Source organism: Megalops cyprinoides, chromosome 8, assembly GCF_013368585.1.
Source record: "Megalops cyprinoides isolate fMegCyp1 chromosome 8, fMegCyp1.pri, whole genome shotgun sequence".
Classification (NCBI taxonomy): Eukaryota; Metazoa; Chordata; class Actinopteri; order Elopiformes; family Megalopidae; genus Megalops; species Megalops cyprinoides.
The window spans coordinates 30,479,132-30,493,184 of record NC_050590.1 but is presented as its reverse complement, the minus strand read 5'-3'; the positions used below and the strand labels follow the sequence as shown (position 1 = coordinate 30,493,184).

The 14,053-nt window shown below is 37.9% G+C and overlaps 2 protein-coding genes across 3 annotated transcripts; both read right to left on the bottom strand.

Moving 5' to 3' along the window:
• Positions 1-481: 481 nt before the first annotated feature.
• On the bottom strand, positions 482-5,819 carry LOC118781811 (troponin I, fast skeletal muscle-like). The gene is made up of 7 exons (XM_036534902.1): positions 5,702-5,819; positions 3,382-3,414; positions 2,843-2,879; positions 2,596-2,724; positions 2,351-2,440; positions 2,058-2,234; positions 482-923 (listed from the first exon to the last, which is right to left on the bottom strand). The coding sequence occupies exons 2-7, from the start codon at positions 3,387-3,389 to the stop codon at positions 834-836; spliced, it is 531 nt and encodes a 176-aa protein (XP_036390795.1). The 5' UTR covers positions 3,390-3,414; positions 5,702-5,819; the 3' UTR covers positions 482-833.
• Positions 5,820-7,160: 1,341 nt separating this feature from the next.
• Positions 7,161-14,017, bottom strand: LOC118781808 (troponin I, fast skeletal muscle-like). Of its 2 annotated transcripts, none has more exons than XM_036534900.1 (7): positions 13,877-14,017; positions 9,455-9,487; positions 8,920-8,956; positions 8,542-8,670; positions 8,061-8,150; positions 7,780-7,956; positions 7,161-7,508 (listed from the first exon to the last, which is right to left on the bottom strand). In XM_036534900.1, exons 2-7 carry the CDS (start codon positions 9,460-9,462, stop codon positions 7,413-7,415), a joined length of 537 nt encoding a protein of 178 aa, XP_036390793.1. In that variant the 5' UTR covers positions 9,463-9,487; positions 13,877-14,017; the 3' UTR covers positions 7,161-7,412. The 2 variants fall into 2 exon arrangements, with proteins under 2 accessions (XP_036390793.1, XP_036390792.1); XM_036534899.1 differs by lacking the exon at positions 13,877-14,017 and adding an exon at positions 12,909-12,983.
• Positions 14,018-14,053: the final 36 nt, after the last annotated feature.

The following is a 14,053-nucleotide window of genomic DNA, read 5'->3' as shown; positions in this document are numbered from 1 at the left end:
ATCTCGACACATCTGTGGTCACACATGCTGCAATCTAATCCTGTCCTGCTTGTTTGTGTAACCAGTGCCTGCTCACCAGGTAATCCCCACAGGTAAGTGAACACTAATCAGGTCACATGATGTTCTCTGCCACTCATCTTGTGAATCTGTAGCCAAGCACAGGGCCTTTTAAAGCAAACACTGGCCTATTACTATATTTCATTGCATTAGTGCACTGTCTCAATATTATAATTTAATATCCATAATTTCATATTGTAAATCGCTAATATCTTTGTGAAATGTGATTCAGCAAAGCACACAGCCTGAAAGACTTTAGGTATAACTGCTTTACTAGTGTATCATATATATTTACACATAGTTACTGAATGGATCTGTCAGACATTGCAAGTTGTGACAATTCTATTACAAGGTGCAATTCAAAAATAGTTTTGTCTGACCAAGATAATAACACTTGGATCACAGAGACTTGAAACCTGAAATATTCATTCAAATTCTTTATTCATTTTAACATTGATTGTAGTCAAGCTGTTTTGGCATTAAACTGTATTTCCCAGTAACATTTTCTCTAACATTTTAAGTGCAATGACTTATTTCCAAAATGGTGCATTGTTTTATTAAAAACAATACCCACATGTGGGTGAGTCTTAGATGCTAAGAGGCAACTCAGGCAAGGCACTTGCAAAGCCACAACAGACATCTATGTATTCCCCACTTCACAGTATTAAAAATCATGACCATGTGCAAATAATAATTATTAAGATCGAGAGAGTCCAAATGGAACATGCTACTTGGCTGACAAGAAAACGTTTCGGGAAAGCAGTGGGAGAACCAGTCTAAGCCTCTGACTCAAACATCTTCTTCCTGCCATCCATGCCAGCCTTGTCCTCAATGTTCTTACGCCAGTCACCAACTGCTTCTTTTTCCTGTGAGGGCAGGGGGGTGAGAGAGAATATGTAGTTTGAACATGAAATTCAAACTAACAGGAAGTTTCTCATCTGAAAGAAATATAATATACAGGAACTCTTGGTTCCTGTTCCTTCAGTTTGGTGGGGGAGAGTATCAGAGCTTTGCTTTTTTGTAAGTCAGTAGACTTCTGAAACATTAAGAATATGAGAAAGCTCAGTCTAGTTGGACTATAAATGTAAGCACAAAAGCAACTCACAACAGGTAGAATGTGTGCAATAAAGACAGATTATTCTGCCATGGTAACACATGCTGTAAAAATTAAATGCACACTTATCAGATGGATAGCAGATCCAAACATCACATGTTGCACAAGGGGCAAACTACATCTACATGATGCAGAGAAATTTGACTGTGTTGTAAATATAGGCTGAAACTATATGTGCTCAGGCCATTCCCTGTGTGTCCATGGGTCATGTTGTCCAAATGCTCAAACATCCTCTTATTTTGACTAACAGGAGGTACATTCTTATTTTGGTTAACACCCCTAGCCTAAATAACTTTTAACCCCACCGCTCACATATTTCTCATTCCACTTAACACTACCCCCAATAACAGAATAAGTGTGGTGTGTGTGAATGAAGAAGCTCCTAAGATGGAAATTAACTGAAGAATTGGAGGGGTGAAACTGTGGTATACTACCATTGCAAAGAAATAACAACTAAGGACAAGGTTTGGAGAATCTGGTCAGTAGTCAAATTGCTACACATCAGTGGGGTCACTGGACACTTTTCTGAAGGACCCAGAGCATATCAACATCAGTCTTTGGTTACTTAAAAAAAAACACATGCTTAAAATACAACTATAGGCCCATTTAGGCCATAAAGTGATATTGTCAATGGTCCTGAAACACATCTATTCACCTGAATGCAATATCTCATATACAATGCCCTTGGGTCCGCCCATGAATTTGATGTTACTATTATAGTTTTAGACAATGAAATGGACACATGCAAAAGATGCACTGGACTAAATGACCTGGTGCAGTGGGTTCTGCACAGGTAATTTGAGCAGGTCTGCAGTGACATCACTACCTCCCCTTTCTGGGCTGCTCTGCATTGTTGTACTGTACAATCACCAAAGGGGGAACCCACCTCCTCCTTCACCTCCTTCTTCACTTGTTTCAGGTTGGCTCTCAGATCCAAGTTCACCTTGTGCTTGGAGCCCAGCAGGGCCTGGAGCATGGAGTCAGCAGACATACGCACTTTTCTCAGAGCTGGCTTCTTAAACTTGCCCTTCAGGTCTTGCACTTTGATCTTCAAGTCTTCAATCTGGGCAGAGGAAGAAAATGACTCAAGACATCACTGACCCTAGAAGAGCTCTAAGGGATAAAATCACAGGAGGATCAAAAGTATGTAGAAGCTGAATGGATGGGATGGTTCTCTACCTCTTTGTCAGTCTTCGTCACTTTACTTTCCATGTCATATCTCTCTTCATCAACCACGTCAATTCTCTGGTGAAGCTTCTTGCACAGTTCCTAAAGAGAGATTTCCAGTATAAAGACAAACAAATCTGTAAAATTGAACATAATATATGTAGTCATCTTAATCTACTCAGGAATTATTTATGGAACATCAGTGATTGGTCTAGGACAAATGAAGCTTGTGGAGCCATGCACTCCAGACATAATACCTGTAATTCCTGCAAGGATCCAGGCAGGGACAGAGGAGGGCAGTTTTCATCCATGTACCTCTTCCTTTCCTCCTGCGCCTCAGCTGCTTCCTTCTCCAGCAGACCCTTAGCAATTGAGAGCATCAGGCTCTGGGGGACAGAGATGAGAGCATGTCACAGCCAATCCAGGGTCTTCTGCAACCCATGACAATGAGGCCTGGAGTCAAATTCACATGTTTTAGTTCAAGGACAGGGCCAGGTCCATTACCTTCAGCTGGTGTTTACGACTCGATGACATCTTTTTCCTGTTTGGTTACAGAGAGGAAGAGAAATCAAGTTAATTAAGAGCTGAGAGGGACACTCTCCTGGATATTATTCCAGGGAAAGAGGATGCAAAATAATTATTTATGTAACATTGGTGCATGACAAATTAGGGGCAGAAAAGTACCAGTGCGTAATACTTTCAACCACAAGATCTGTCTTTCAAAACCCATCATCACAAGAGGGAAGAAATCTGTTTTTAATCCATTGCAGCCCAGAATATTTCTATACCTCTGAAAATAAATGACAAAAATGTATTCTATAGCCATTCTAATCGATAAAACAATGGATGCTATTTGAAATTATGAATTTTGGTCTCATAAATAATGCTTGTGGAAATGTTATCATTTCTGATTACTCCTGATAAATCAGAGGATTCACATATCTGAACAGGCTTTTTGCACATACATCAGGTAAAGACGTCAGGTACAATCTCAGCCACTACACTGAACGCCACAGTATAAGCAGTGCAAACAGGGGACTTACTCTGACATCTTGGCCTTTTGTTTCTGTCGAACCCTGTGAAAATAAACATTGTCCATTTTTATTCTTTGTGAAATTATGAATCTCCATTGAATGATATTACCCCATGTAATTGGATAATATAGCTTATTGTCTCCTGCACCTGTTATCCACTAAATGAGGCCCAGAAGGAAGTTCATCAAAAGAAAAGTAATTCTAAATTTGGACAGGATACCGAGGGGGTGGGCAGGCCATCCTCTGAAATGGGCCTTCTGATAGGCCATTTCTGGGAGGTCATTTATAATCTGACACCACGGCTCATGGTCTGAGGACATTGGAACTGGAGCGGCCCTGGTCTCCCGAGCCTCTCATCTCAGCAATAACTGATACGGCATCATTTCAGCACTTGCACTGTTAACACAATCCACTGGGGCCCCCAGGCTGTGAGTTGGCATTGGGGTCATCTGGGTTTTTAATCATAAGGTCAGACATCAATCACAGAAATTCCACTGGGTACATTGATACCATTTTGGTTATTCATTGCTTCAAATTCCAACTCCTGAAGACCAAATGCTGAAAATGCCCAGACTGGTGATTAGATACTGGTGCAAAACACTATTGGTTTTTATTTTGATGAAGGACTTTATCAAAAATGAGAATACTTAGTAGTATTCATTCTAATATTTAAACTTACACAGTACTTTCATTGCTATTGCATTCAGATGCTTTAGTAATTTAGTTAAACCTGGTGGCTCCCTTTTGTGCCACCCCAGGGAGATTAATGTCAACTTGATGAACAGTACCGAGCACACTCTACATAAACAGGTCATAGATTTATAAACGCTTTCTCCAACCAAAAATTATATATAAGGGTGTATTTCCTCACAGAAAAATATCATAAGACTTTCAAGTCGTCCCCTCCCCCGATAGGTTGCCATGGTTACCCATCCTCAGTATTCTGACAAGGGAACTGACATCGGCTTTCAAGCATTGGATTTTCAAGCAGAATCTGTGAACACAATTTTGTTTTTAAACTGATATTGTGCACCAAAAAGGTTTGTGTGTTGTACACACATTTAAAATCATTCCAGTAAATCTGGTGCTGATAAATATTTACACTCAACACTCATTAACACTGGTACTGAATTTTTATATGGCAAAAAATACAGGTAGATTTTATTTAGAACATTAAATATATAACAGGGATATTTACAGTTGCTGACGCCAAGAAAAACGGAAGGACAGCTCTCAGAATTATGTGCTTGCAGTGCCGTTCTCTTTCAGAATGGCACATCAGCAGTTCATATATCAAGCAACCAGCTAGCCACTGCAACTATGCCCTTAGTAATGATGTCTGGTCACATGTCACTGCATTCAAAAACTCTGATTAACGTCTGCTAGAACTTTATTCATTTCATTTATTACCTAGAAGCTGAGCATTCTGGAAAGTGTGGGACTCAACTTTTCTGTAGACCCCAAAAATATTTATTGCTCTGAGAGGTACTATTACCCTCCTTGTGATATCTTAATTTCAACTTTAACTTATGTATAGCTATCTCAAAAATCTTCTAAACACAGCATAGTAAGCTTTACAACATTACCACACACCCCTCAAAACATATAACAAAAATATTTACAAACAGATATGAAATAACTTCTGGGGTCAATTTCATTAGAAATACCAAGACATTGACATCACTATTCACTAAAGTGATTTGATTAAGTGATCTATTGGTGATCAATGTATCTATGCTAACCAGCTGCTAGCTGCACCTAAAGGCAAGCAAAATGACAGGTTCAACACATGGAGTCTCAGGCATTGCTTGGTGTTTATAATGAGATCAACATTTATGTTTTGGAGATTAACATATATTGCTTGGTGTTTATAATGGAGATCAATGCTCTCAGAGTTAAATGCAGACTACACCTGTTTCCATTGCACTTGACACTATGACCACATAACATTTATTATGAGAAAATAAATCAGAAAAGAGATCAGAAAGTGTCAATTTGACACAAACTATTTTCTATTTCAAATGTAGGTCAGTATTCTACTGTACGGTGTCACTGTAACATACAATATTACATGACACCATATTATAATAGCAGAAACACAAAATAACCATTATCTTTTGCTTGTCAAGCATTTGTAGATTGTCAAGCATTTGTTCATCAATTAAGCTGATTTTATCTCACATAAGGCACACTATTCTTGGTTAAGGCTACCAATGAAAATAAATCCATTTTTGAGAGGAGCTGTTAAACTAGACACTACTTCATGCACTTTTGCATCGTAAAAAAGCAGAAAAGAGAGACAGCAGACAGAAACAAAGTAGGCTCTCACCTGTAAGAAGACGGGGACCAGGACAGACTTCACAAATGGCACTGGTAACTGTAATGCAATGAGGTTTTTAATGGCATTCTATGATGGCTCAGCAACACTGTGCAGCCCTCATTATGGAGTTGGATTCCTCCTCTGACCAATGCGTCATCGTGTTCCTGAAACACTATCTCCACCCTCCCGACTCTCTCAGTATAAATAACCCTTCCTCCAAGATTGTTATTCTTTTTTACTGTTTATTTGTTTAAGGGTTGCCCTTTTCCAGGGTGATTTACAGTGCCTGCTAGGTTCTTCCTCAAAGAGGTCTTCAAAGGCCATGCCTCAACATACTGTAACAGGCATCCATCATGGAGTCAGTCATTGTGATTCTGGGGATTCCAATCTCTTAATTACAGTTCTTGAAGCTAGAATGCTTACTGCACATACATTCCCAGTACTGCTGGGAATTACACATCACTTACCCTTTAGACATCCGCAAGCACACTGGAGTGGACAGTTCTATTACGGAAAAAAAATAAAACAATCAGGGTTAGCAATAATTAAGTCTCCTTTGTCATTTTTGAAATCTAGTTTGACATGTACATATTTCCCAATTAAATTTTTACTTTTTACCAAATGTCAATATGGAGTAATTTACAGTATATTTTAAAAAATTTAATAAAGATTTAATAAACAATAAACATGCCTAAATAAAACAATACGCCACACCTGTTTCAGCAAACAAAATCACATCAATAATAATTACCACATTTCAATATTCCAGGCTTGGCAATGATGCATGTATTCTTCAGGAAGAAAGCCGGACTGAAATCCAAACATTATCATTCCAGACTGTGAGTGAGAGAGAGAGTGTGTCCTAACAGTGACCTCAGAGGTCACAAGCTGTCTTGTGTCGTGTTAGTTTATAACTGATTATTGCATTTTCAATAGTAGTAGTATTATTGCTAATAATATTAATTTTCTTAATTCTTAATTCTTGATTTTATCAAGCTGTTGTACTACCATTGCTAAAATATAAAAATATTGACAAATAAAATAATATTGACCATTCAGTTGTTGAATATCTTACCCTTTAAGCTTGAAGAATGTTTTTAAAGGGGTATAGCCATTTTTACAATGGCATCTGTCCATTCAGAATATGAGTTAGACCTGAATAAATGGTTATTTTGTATAATGATGGGAACATCAACTATTAATGGAAAACACAATTATCCTCAATACCAAAAATAATCTGTCAAGTTCAGAGACCCCATACCATACAAATCAAGCTCTCTAGTTATATACCATTTGTCATGATTTTGTTTCTTTTTGCAAGTGTTCTGCATGAATGCATGTACAAATTGGTCACACTATGATTTGGCATGTAATATGAGATTCACTGCAATCTAGGTTTGTTGAAATATCATTAGATGCATGCCAGAGACAATTCAGCTCTCAGCATAGAGGTTTCAGGAACACTGTCTTGCTTCATTCATTTATTTAGAAAAGTTAATTTGGAACAAATTTTAGGCCTAAACAAGGGAAACCGCAAACCCACAATAATCACAGATATCTGTTTACAGAGCCTTCATTCCAGTGTACTCAACCAAAGAAAAATTGCCTAGGACAAACAAAAACAACATTCATAATGAAGACTGAGAAAGTCCAACTGAAAGCATGGCTTATAAGAGGAGATTTCAGGAAAATGACCACCAGCTTAGCAATAGCAACCAGTCTAAGCCTCGGCTTCAAACATCTTCTTCCTGCCGCCCATGCCAGCCTTGTCTTCAATGTTCTTACGCCAGTCACCAACATCGCGCAGTTCCTTGTCCTGATAGGGGGAGAGTGGGCAAAGGAGTTAGGATCTCAAGACAGCAAAATTAGTAGTTTTGTCATGTTTGCAAGGTGTTCAAGACATTTAAGCCCTTGGCAATATGGCAGTCTCTAATGCCAATGGATCAAGCCCCTGGGTCCACCCATGAATTTGATGTTACTGTTGTTGTTTCGGATAATGAAATAGACACATGGAGCAGAGTTACTGGACTTGATGACCTGGCACAGAAGATTCTACCTGGCATGCAGTGACATAACTACCCACCCACCTCCTCTTTCACCTCCTTCTTCACTTGTTTCAGGTTGGCTCTCAGATCCAGGGTCACTTTGTGCTTGGAGCCCAGCAGGGCCTGGAGCATGGCATCGGCAGACATACGCACTTTCTTGAGGGCTGGTTTCTTGAACTTGCCCTTCAGGTCGATCACTTTAATGTTCAGGTCTTCAACCTTGAAAGGACATTAAATAAATTCAGTAAAGCAGTGCTGTTGCAGGACAACATGTTAGGCAGAATGATGTGATGCACCTAAGTGATGGATGGGAAATGCGCTACCTCCTGGACAACCAGTTTAACTTTGTTTTCCAGGACGTATCTCTCCTCGTCAACCACATCAATTTTCTTGTGGAGTTCTCTGCAGAGCTCCTGAAGAAATGTTTTCAAAATAGTAGCATCAGTGACTAACACCTTAATGGCACTATAATACAGTACATTATTCTTAGCACATGGGTTTATCACATTACGTTCTATATTTGTTCAGTAGATTCTTCCAGGGTGGCTTACCTAATTTACATTTTCATATTTGATACACTGTATCAATTCAGATTAAGAAACTAGCTCTCAAGAGTGTAACACTGGTGCCCCATCTAGAAGTACAACAGACATCTGGAATACCAGCCCAGGTAACCATTACACCATTGACTAATACTTATCCTGAAAGGGGCGTTTGTTTTTGAGTAATGTAGATTAATTGCTGAGAATGGTAAGACTTGGGTTAAAATTAAACTGTACAGATACAAAAAGCACAGATTATTACCTGTAACTCCTGCATAGTTCCAGGCAGGACCAGAGGAGGGCAGTTCTCCTCCATGTACTTCTTCCTTGCTTCTACTTTTTCGATTTCCTCTGCCTCAAGCAAACCCTTAGCAACCTGGAGCATCAAGCTCTGAGTGACAGCAGTAAGAGTTAAATTTATCACAGCGCTCCCCTACAGATCTTTAAAAAACGTTATCTGAAAATGAACTGAACATGAAAAACACAAGCTCTGTATATTTTTGCATCCTTGTCATGAAAAAGATTTAAACAAGCCAGCTTTAATTCCTCATCTTCTCTGGATACATATTTACTATTTAGCATGTCATCTTACCATAAACTATATTTGGGAATGAGCAAAAACACCAGAGGGTATTTTTACCTTCAGATTATGCTTCCGGCTTGATGACATCTTTTTCCTGTTGGGAGATGGGAGGGGAAAGAAATCATATCAATATCAAAGCTAAAACGTATCCACTGATTAATAATTGTGGAACTGACAGACAGCTGCAAATGACACAATGTAGACTCAACAGGGAATATTTCTAAAAGTGGTGATAACAATGGCCAGCTAGACTTTTAACTCAGCACAGCTATCCCCACAGTAACACAGTTGCTTGTCTTACAGACACATGATAATCTACAATTCATTATCTCACTTCATGTTTATTTTGCTATCAGAGAAATTCTGCTAGCCAAGCCCATTCTGTTGTTGATTGCAGTTAATGATAGCACACATTGTGATTAGACTGAATGTAGACTGTATGGCCATAGGGCACTCACTATCTATCCACTAAAGGATTTCAGTCAGGTGATCTACATCTTAGGATGAGTAAAAACCAGGACTGCATTGCCCTTTGTTATCTAGCTCTGTCATGATATACAACCAATCTGTCAATAAAAGAGTCAATACTTACTCAGACATCTTGGTTGTTTTCTTCTTTTAAACACTGTGAAAACATAGGAGAAAAAAATGTCATATTAATTTATATAGTGTATTTAACAAATAGTGACATATCTCATTTTGAAAAATAAAACTATTACAGAGGGCAGATTATAAACTTTTGCACTTACTTCATGCCACCACACTCTTAATAACCCACTCCAGTTCTGTTAACAAATTTTTATTTCTAAAGGGATGAAATTGCAGGTTTGTAAAGGATTGCTGCAGTAACTATAGCGAAATGTTGGATTTTTATGTGCATTTCCTTAACATTCAAATTCATCCAATGATTGTCCTACTGCACAAATTAAAATATTATTCCTACCAAACAAGGAGTAAGCGGTATGTTTTTATTTTCATTCACATTTGGGTCTTTACATTCCCTAAATGTTGCTGTATGAAAAATTTGCAGCCACATACTGAGAAATTACCCTCAAGTGATACTGTGTATCATCACAACAACACCCATGTAATACTCACACATATTGGCACAAATGAATGTTTCGATATAACAGATTGTCAGCTGATAAATGTTCAGCATTAGTGACAGGGGAAAACAGGGCTGTACACGAAAAAGCCATGGCTTTAATGATTCCATGATCTAAACAGACACTCTTTGTCTTGTCTATATGTCAACTGTTAGTCTGTATAGTCTAGCTATTCTTTTATTGGCAGCTTTAACAAACAGTTAATAATGGCAAGCTAGCAAATAACAGAATCAATGATACATCTTGAGAGTACAAAACAGTCACACCTGTCATGGTATACAATAAAAATCACACCACACAGGGACAAAGCGTACACACTCTCAATGTGTGTACATCAGTCAGAAACATACCAGAAAGTAACCACTATAACTGCGTGGCTAGAGTCCTCAAGGTCATTTATAGAAGGCCCTTCATCTTTGAAAATGTCAAAATCTGGTGCATTTCTTAATGCGTTTGAGGAAATGTAAGGCTCAGGCTGAGCCAGTGATATTATGGTCAGATCCATACGTGGAAGCTGTTCAAATTCTTCACTTACTTTTCTGCAGCTTGTGTATAAATCAACAGAACAGCAAAGACAGTGTGCAGACACTAAATACTTCCTGTCTGCTTCAATTTTCCTTATGCTTATTGAGTTTTGGTTGACTCTACAAATCACAAGTGGGAGTCTTCCAGATGAATGATTAAAAATCCCCCTGAATGACAATTCTGCATGCCTGGCAACAAATTTCCATCATCACCTGTGGTTTAAAACAATTCCAACTTTAATATAATGAAAAGAAAGCATAACAAGAATGAATGCAATTTATATTAGAGAACACCCATTGATTTAGTAATGAATGGGGCTTTTAGTACTCAGTATCACATCCTTACAAATTTACTTTGGGCAATTACCTTTTAATGAGGCGTTGAAATGTTTAGAGCAGGCCATAATTTGTTCCCAAATGACTTGTGTTACTAAATGATAGCGTGATGGCTTTCCCTCTCAGAGGAGATCTCAGCCAACCCCTGAGAAGGAAAATTATTTGAAGCAACCAAGACATTTCTAAATTTGGGCACAGTGAGGAGTATCAGCTATCATCTTAAGTTGCTCTATTATGATAGGCTCCTCTGCATGAGGTCATTAAAACCCAACACCCCTACTGGCCCAAGGCCAGCTCTCGGAAACATCCTTGAACTTGCTAACACATTACTGCACATCTTAGAAATAACTAGGGTACGGTGATTCAAGCACTTAAACCACTAGCACAACACTCTGGATCTTACAGATTTATAGATATTGATACAGTTTTTTGCTGATGTTTTACTTAAATGTGGTCTTGTAAAATAATGTAGTGAATTCCCCAAAAAGGACTAAAAATGACAGACTGGTTTATAATGCTAATAACATGCTTTCTATCAGCCAAAGAATACCAAGATTAATCTTTTCAACAATGTTTCCATGGCACAATGCACCTATCTTTAATACAAAACCAAGGTTTGGTTAAAATGAAATGTGAAGAATGTGAAGAACACCAGACATTAAGCAGTGTAGAATTACTTTTTTAAAAATCTATTGACAGACTGTTCATGTGTGATAGTCCATTTTTGATTACATTAGCATGAAAATATGACAGCTAGCTAGGAATATTTAGCAATGGGTGAACTTGAACTGCCATAGAGTAATCTACACTCAGAATGCTCCAGAATTCCTCAAGAGCTTTCTTGCACTTTGCATCAGAGGAGTATCATTAAAAAAAAAAAAATCTGTACACATTTTTCAAATCATGATGTAGATTAGAAAAAAAGAATGTCTCTAAGTTGAGTAAGTGTTTTGAATTCAGCTATATTTATGTCCCAGTGTTGACAGCACGGAAATCATTTCAAGGATCCCTTTCAAATTTATTGCTTGCTGTGGTGTACTGTTTCAGCATGTCACATCATCAGTTTGTATATCAAGCACATACACTTGGACAACAATATGCCACTATTCTTCAAAATAATCTTACATATCAATCCAAGATACGTCTTAATTTATTTGTTAAGAACAATTTTCTCAAGGGTTTGCATATTTTTTTTTTTTCATTTAAAATGTGAGAATACAGATCTAAAAATATGTTAATGAAAACTCACACAGCCGTTTTTTTTTTTTTTCTTTCTTTCTTTTTCTTCAAATAAAGGCATTCAGAAGGCTTAATAACATTATAATTGTAAGGGGTTTGTACTGTACACCAATTTGAGGGGTCAAACCTTAAAAAAGGTGTTTTATTTTGGGGCATATCTGTGTAAATGCATTCTTTATTGCCTAACCTTCAACTTTAAAAAGACTTTTTTTACTGTTGTATTTTCGTTTGACCTGTAGTTGTTGAATCCTCTCAAGTTTTTTGGCACAATTTCAAGGCATTTTCTCTGCCAAGAGGTCACAAGCACTAAGTTGGGCAGAATTAAAAAATAATAAATAATACATAAATAAAAGCTTTTTCAATATCAAAATCCCATAGATATCACAAGTGAAACTATACACAAATACCTTTTAATGTTTAAGAGCAGATTTAATCAAGGCCTTGAGCATGGAACAACAAATGCAAGGCTTGTATGGACTACCTAAATTCCTGATCATGACAGATCAAATGAAAAAAGATCAAAAACAGCCATTTTTTTCACTGTCATTAATTTGACCAGTTTTATCCAACACTCCAGGCATGTTATATAGCATATATAGTGTCAACTCACCTTGAACACCACCTAACTCAATAAGGTAACTCAAACTTTGTTATATTGCCAACAGTATGACTTCTCTGTATTACAACCAACTGCTCCAATAAAATAACAGCATTCCCACCTGTAAGTGATCATCACAAATGATAGAAATCAACTTAGAGGTTTGTCATACTAGTGATCCCAGCTATGCTATACCAAGGACATGTACTGTAGCACCCCAGAAAGAAAAGTAAGGATTCTCACCTGTAACTGAAAGGGGACGCTGCAATCAACCCAGTGAGGGATGGCAGAGACTGACGAGTCAGAGGCAGCTCAAGTGTTAAGAAGGTATTTATTGCTTTCTCTGATCACTCTCTAAATCCCAGCTTTCTCTTTAAGGAAAAAGGATTACTCCTCAGACCAATTGGTTACCAAGGTCATGAAATACACTACCATCTTCCCATCCAATCCACCCACCCCTCCTCTGTTCTTGGCCACTCTATTATAAATAACATGTCCTTCAAGACTGTTATTCTTATTATCCATTTATCTGTTAATTTATTTATCTGGCAGATGCCCTTCTCCAAATCAAGGGTCCCATCCTTGGAGATGCCTTCATATGTCCCACATATGAAAAGGGCATGGCATTGAAATCGCCCCAGTTAATAATGTCTTGACTCTCTTGACTCTCAGCTTTTCATTTAGTGGTTGGCAATATGTGCTGATTTCTCATTCCATTTTTTCTGGTAAACATGACGTGACCATACGTCCTCTTTTTCCCAGACATGTCCTCTTTTTGGGACACATTTTTTAGGTCCCAAAAAGAGGACATGTCCAGGAAAAACAGGACGTCTGGTGACCCTACATAAACAAAAAGACAATTACCACAGAAACCTGGAAAAGGTTGAGGTACACAGTTTGCTTGGTCCTTAGGGAACTTCTATGAATTTCAAACAAGCAAACAATTCTGTTAACAGAATTAAACCATCAATGTAACACACCACACCACAGAGACTCACTCAAAAGTTAAAAGTCCTCAAATGAAGAATCTGTTTCACTGCACGAGGCTGATGTTTTTTGTTTTGTATGTTTTGCTTTTTTTAAATAATCTTAAAACCTCAACTTTTCTAAATTTAAAAAACCCTTGAGGTGACAGAAGGTAGAATCAAACAGAACAGAAAAGAAATTCAGAAATTCCTTAAAACAAACCCAGTTATTAAAATCCAAATTACCACATTCCAGGAAGGCATGATGCAGGACAGACTTCCCCCTTTGCTTCATTTGTTGCCATAGTGATGCCCAAAGCAAAGTTCTGAATCTCCTGGAGGAGACTGCACCTTTTCCCTACATCAGAGACAGAGACAACAGCAGCCCCTCCCCCACCAACATCTAAGGCACTGATTCTCAAT

Coding starts and splice junctions, on each gene's coding strand:
- LOC118781811 (XM_036534902.1), bottom strand. Junction 2,725..2,842: donor GTCGTAAACACCAGCTGAAG/GTAATGGACCTG, acceptor TCTGTCCCCCAG/AGCCTGATGCTCTCAATTGC. Junction 2,235..2,350: donor TGACGAAGACTGACAAAGAG/GTAGAGAACCAT, acceptor TCCTCTGCCCAG/ATTGAAGACTTGAAGATCAA.
- LOC118781808 (XM_036534900.1), bottom strand. Junction 8,151..8,541: donor GAACTATGCAGGAGTTACAG/GTAATAATCTGT, acceptor ACATTTCTTCAG/GAGCTCTGCAGAGAACTCCA. Junction 7,509..7,779: donor AGAAGGAGGTGAAAGAGGAG/GTGGGTGGGTAG, acceptor TCCCCCTATCAG/GACAAGGAACTGCGCGATGT.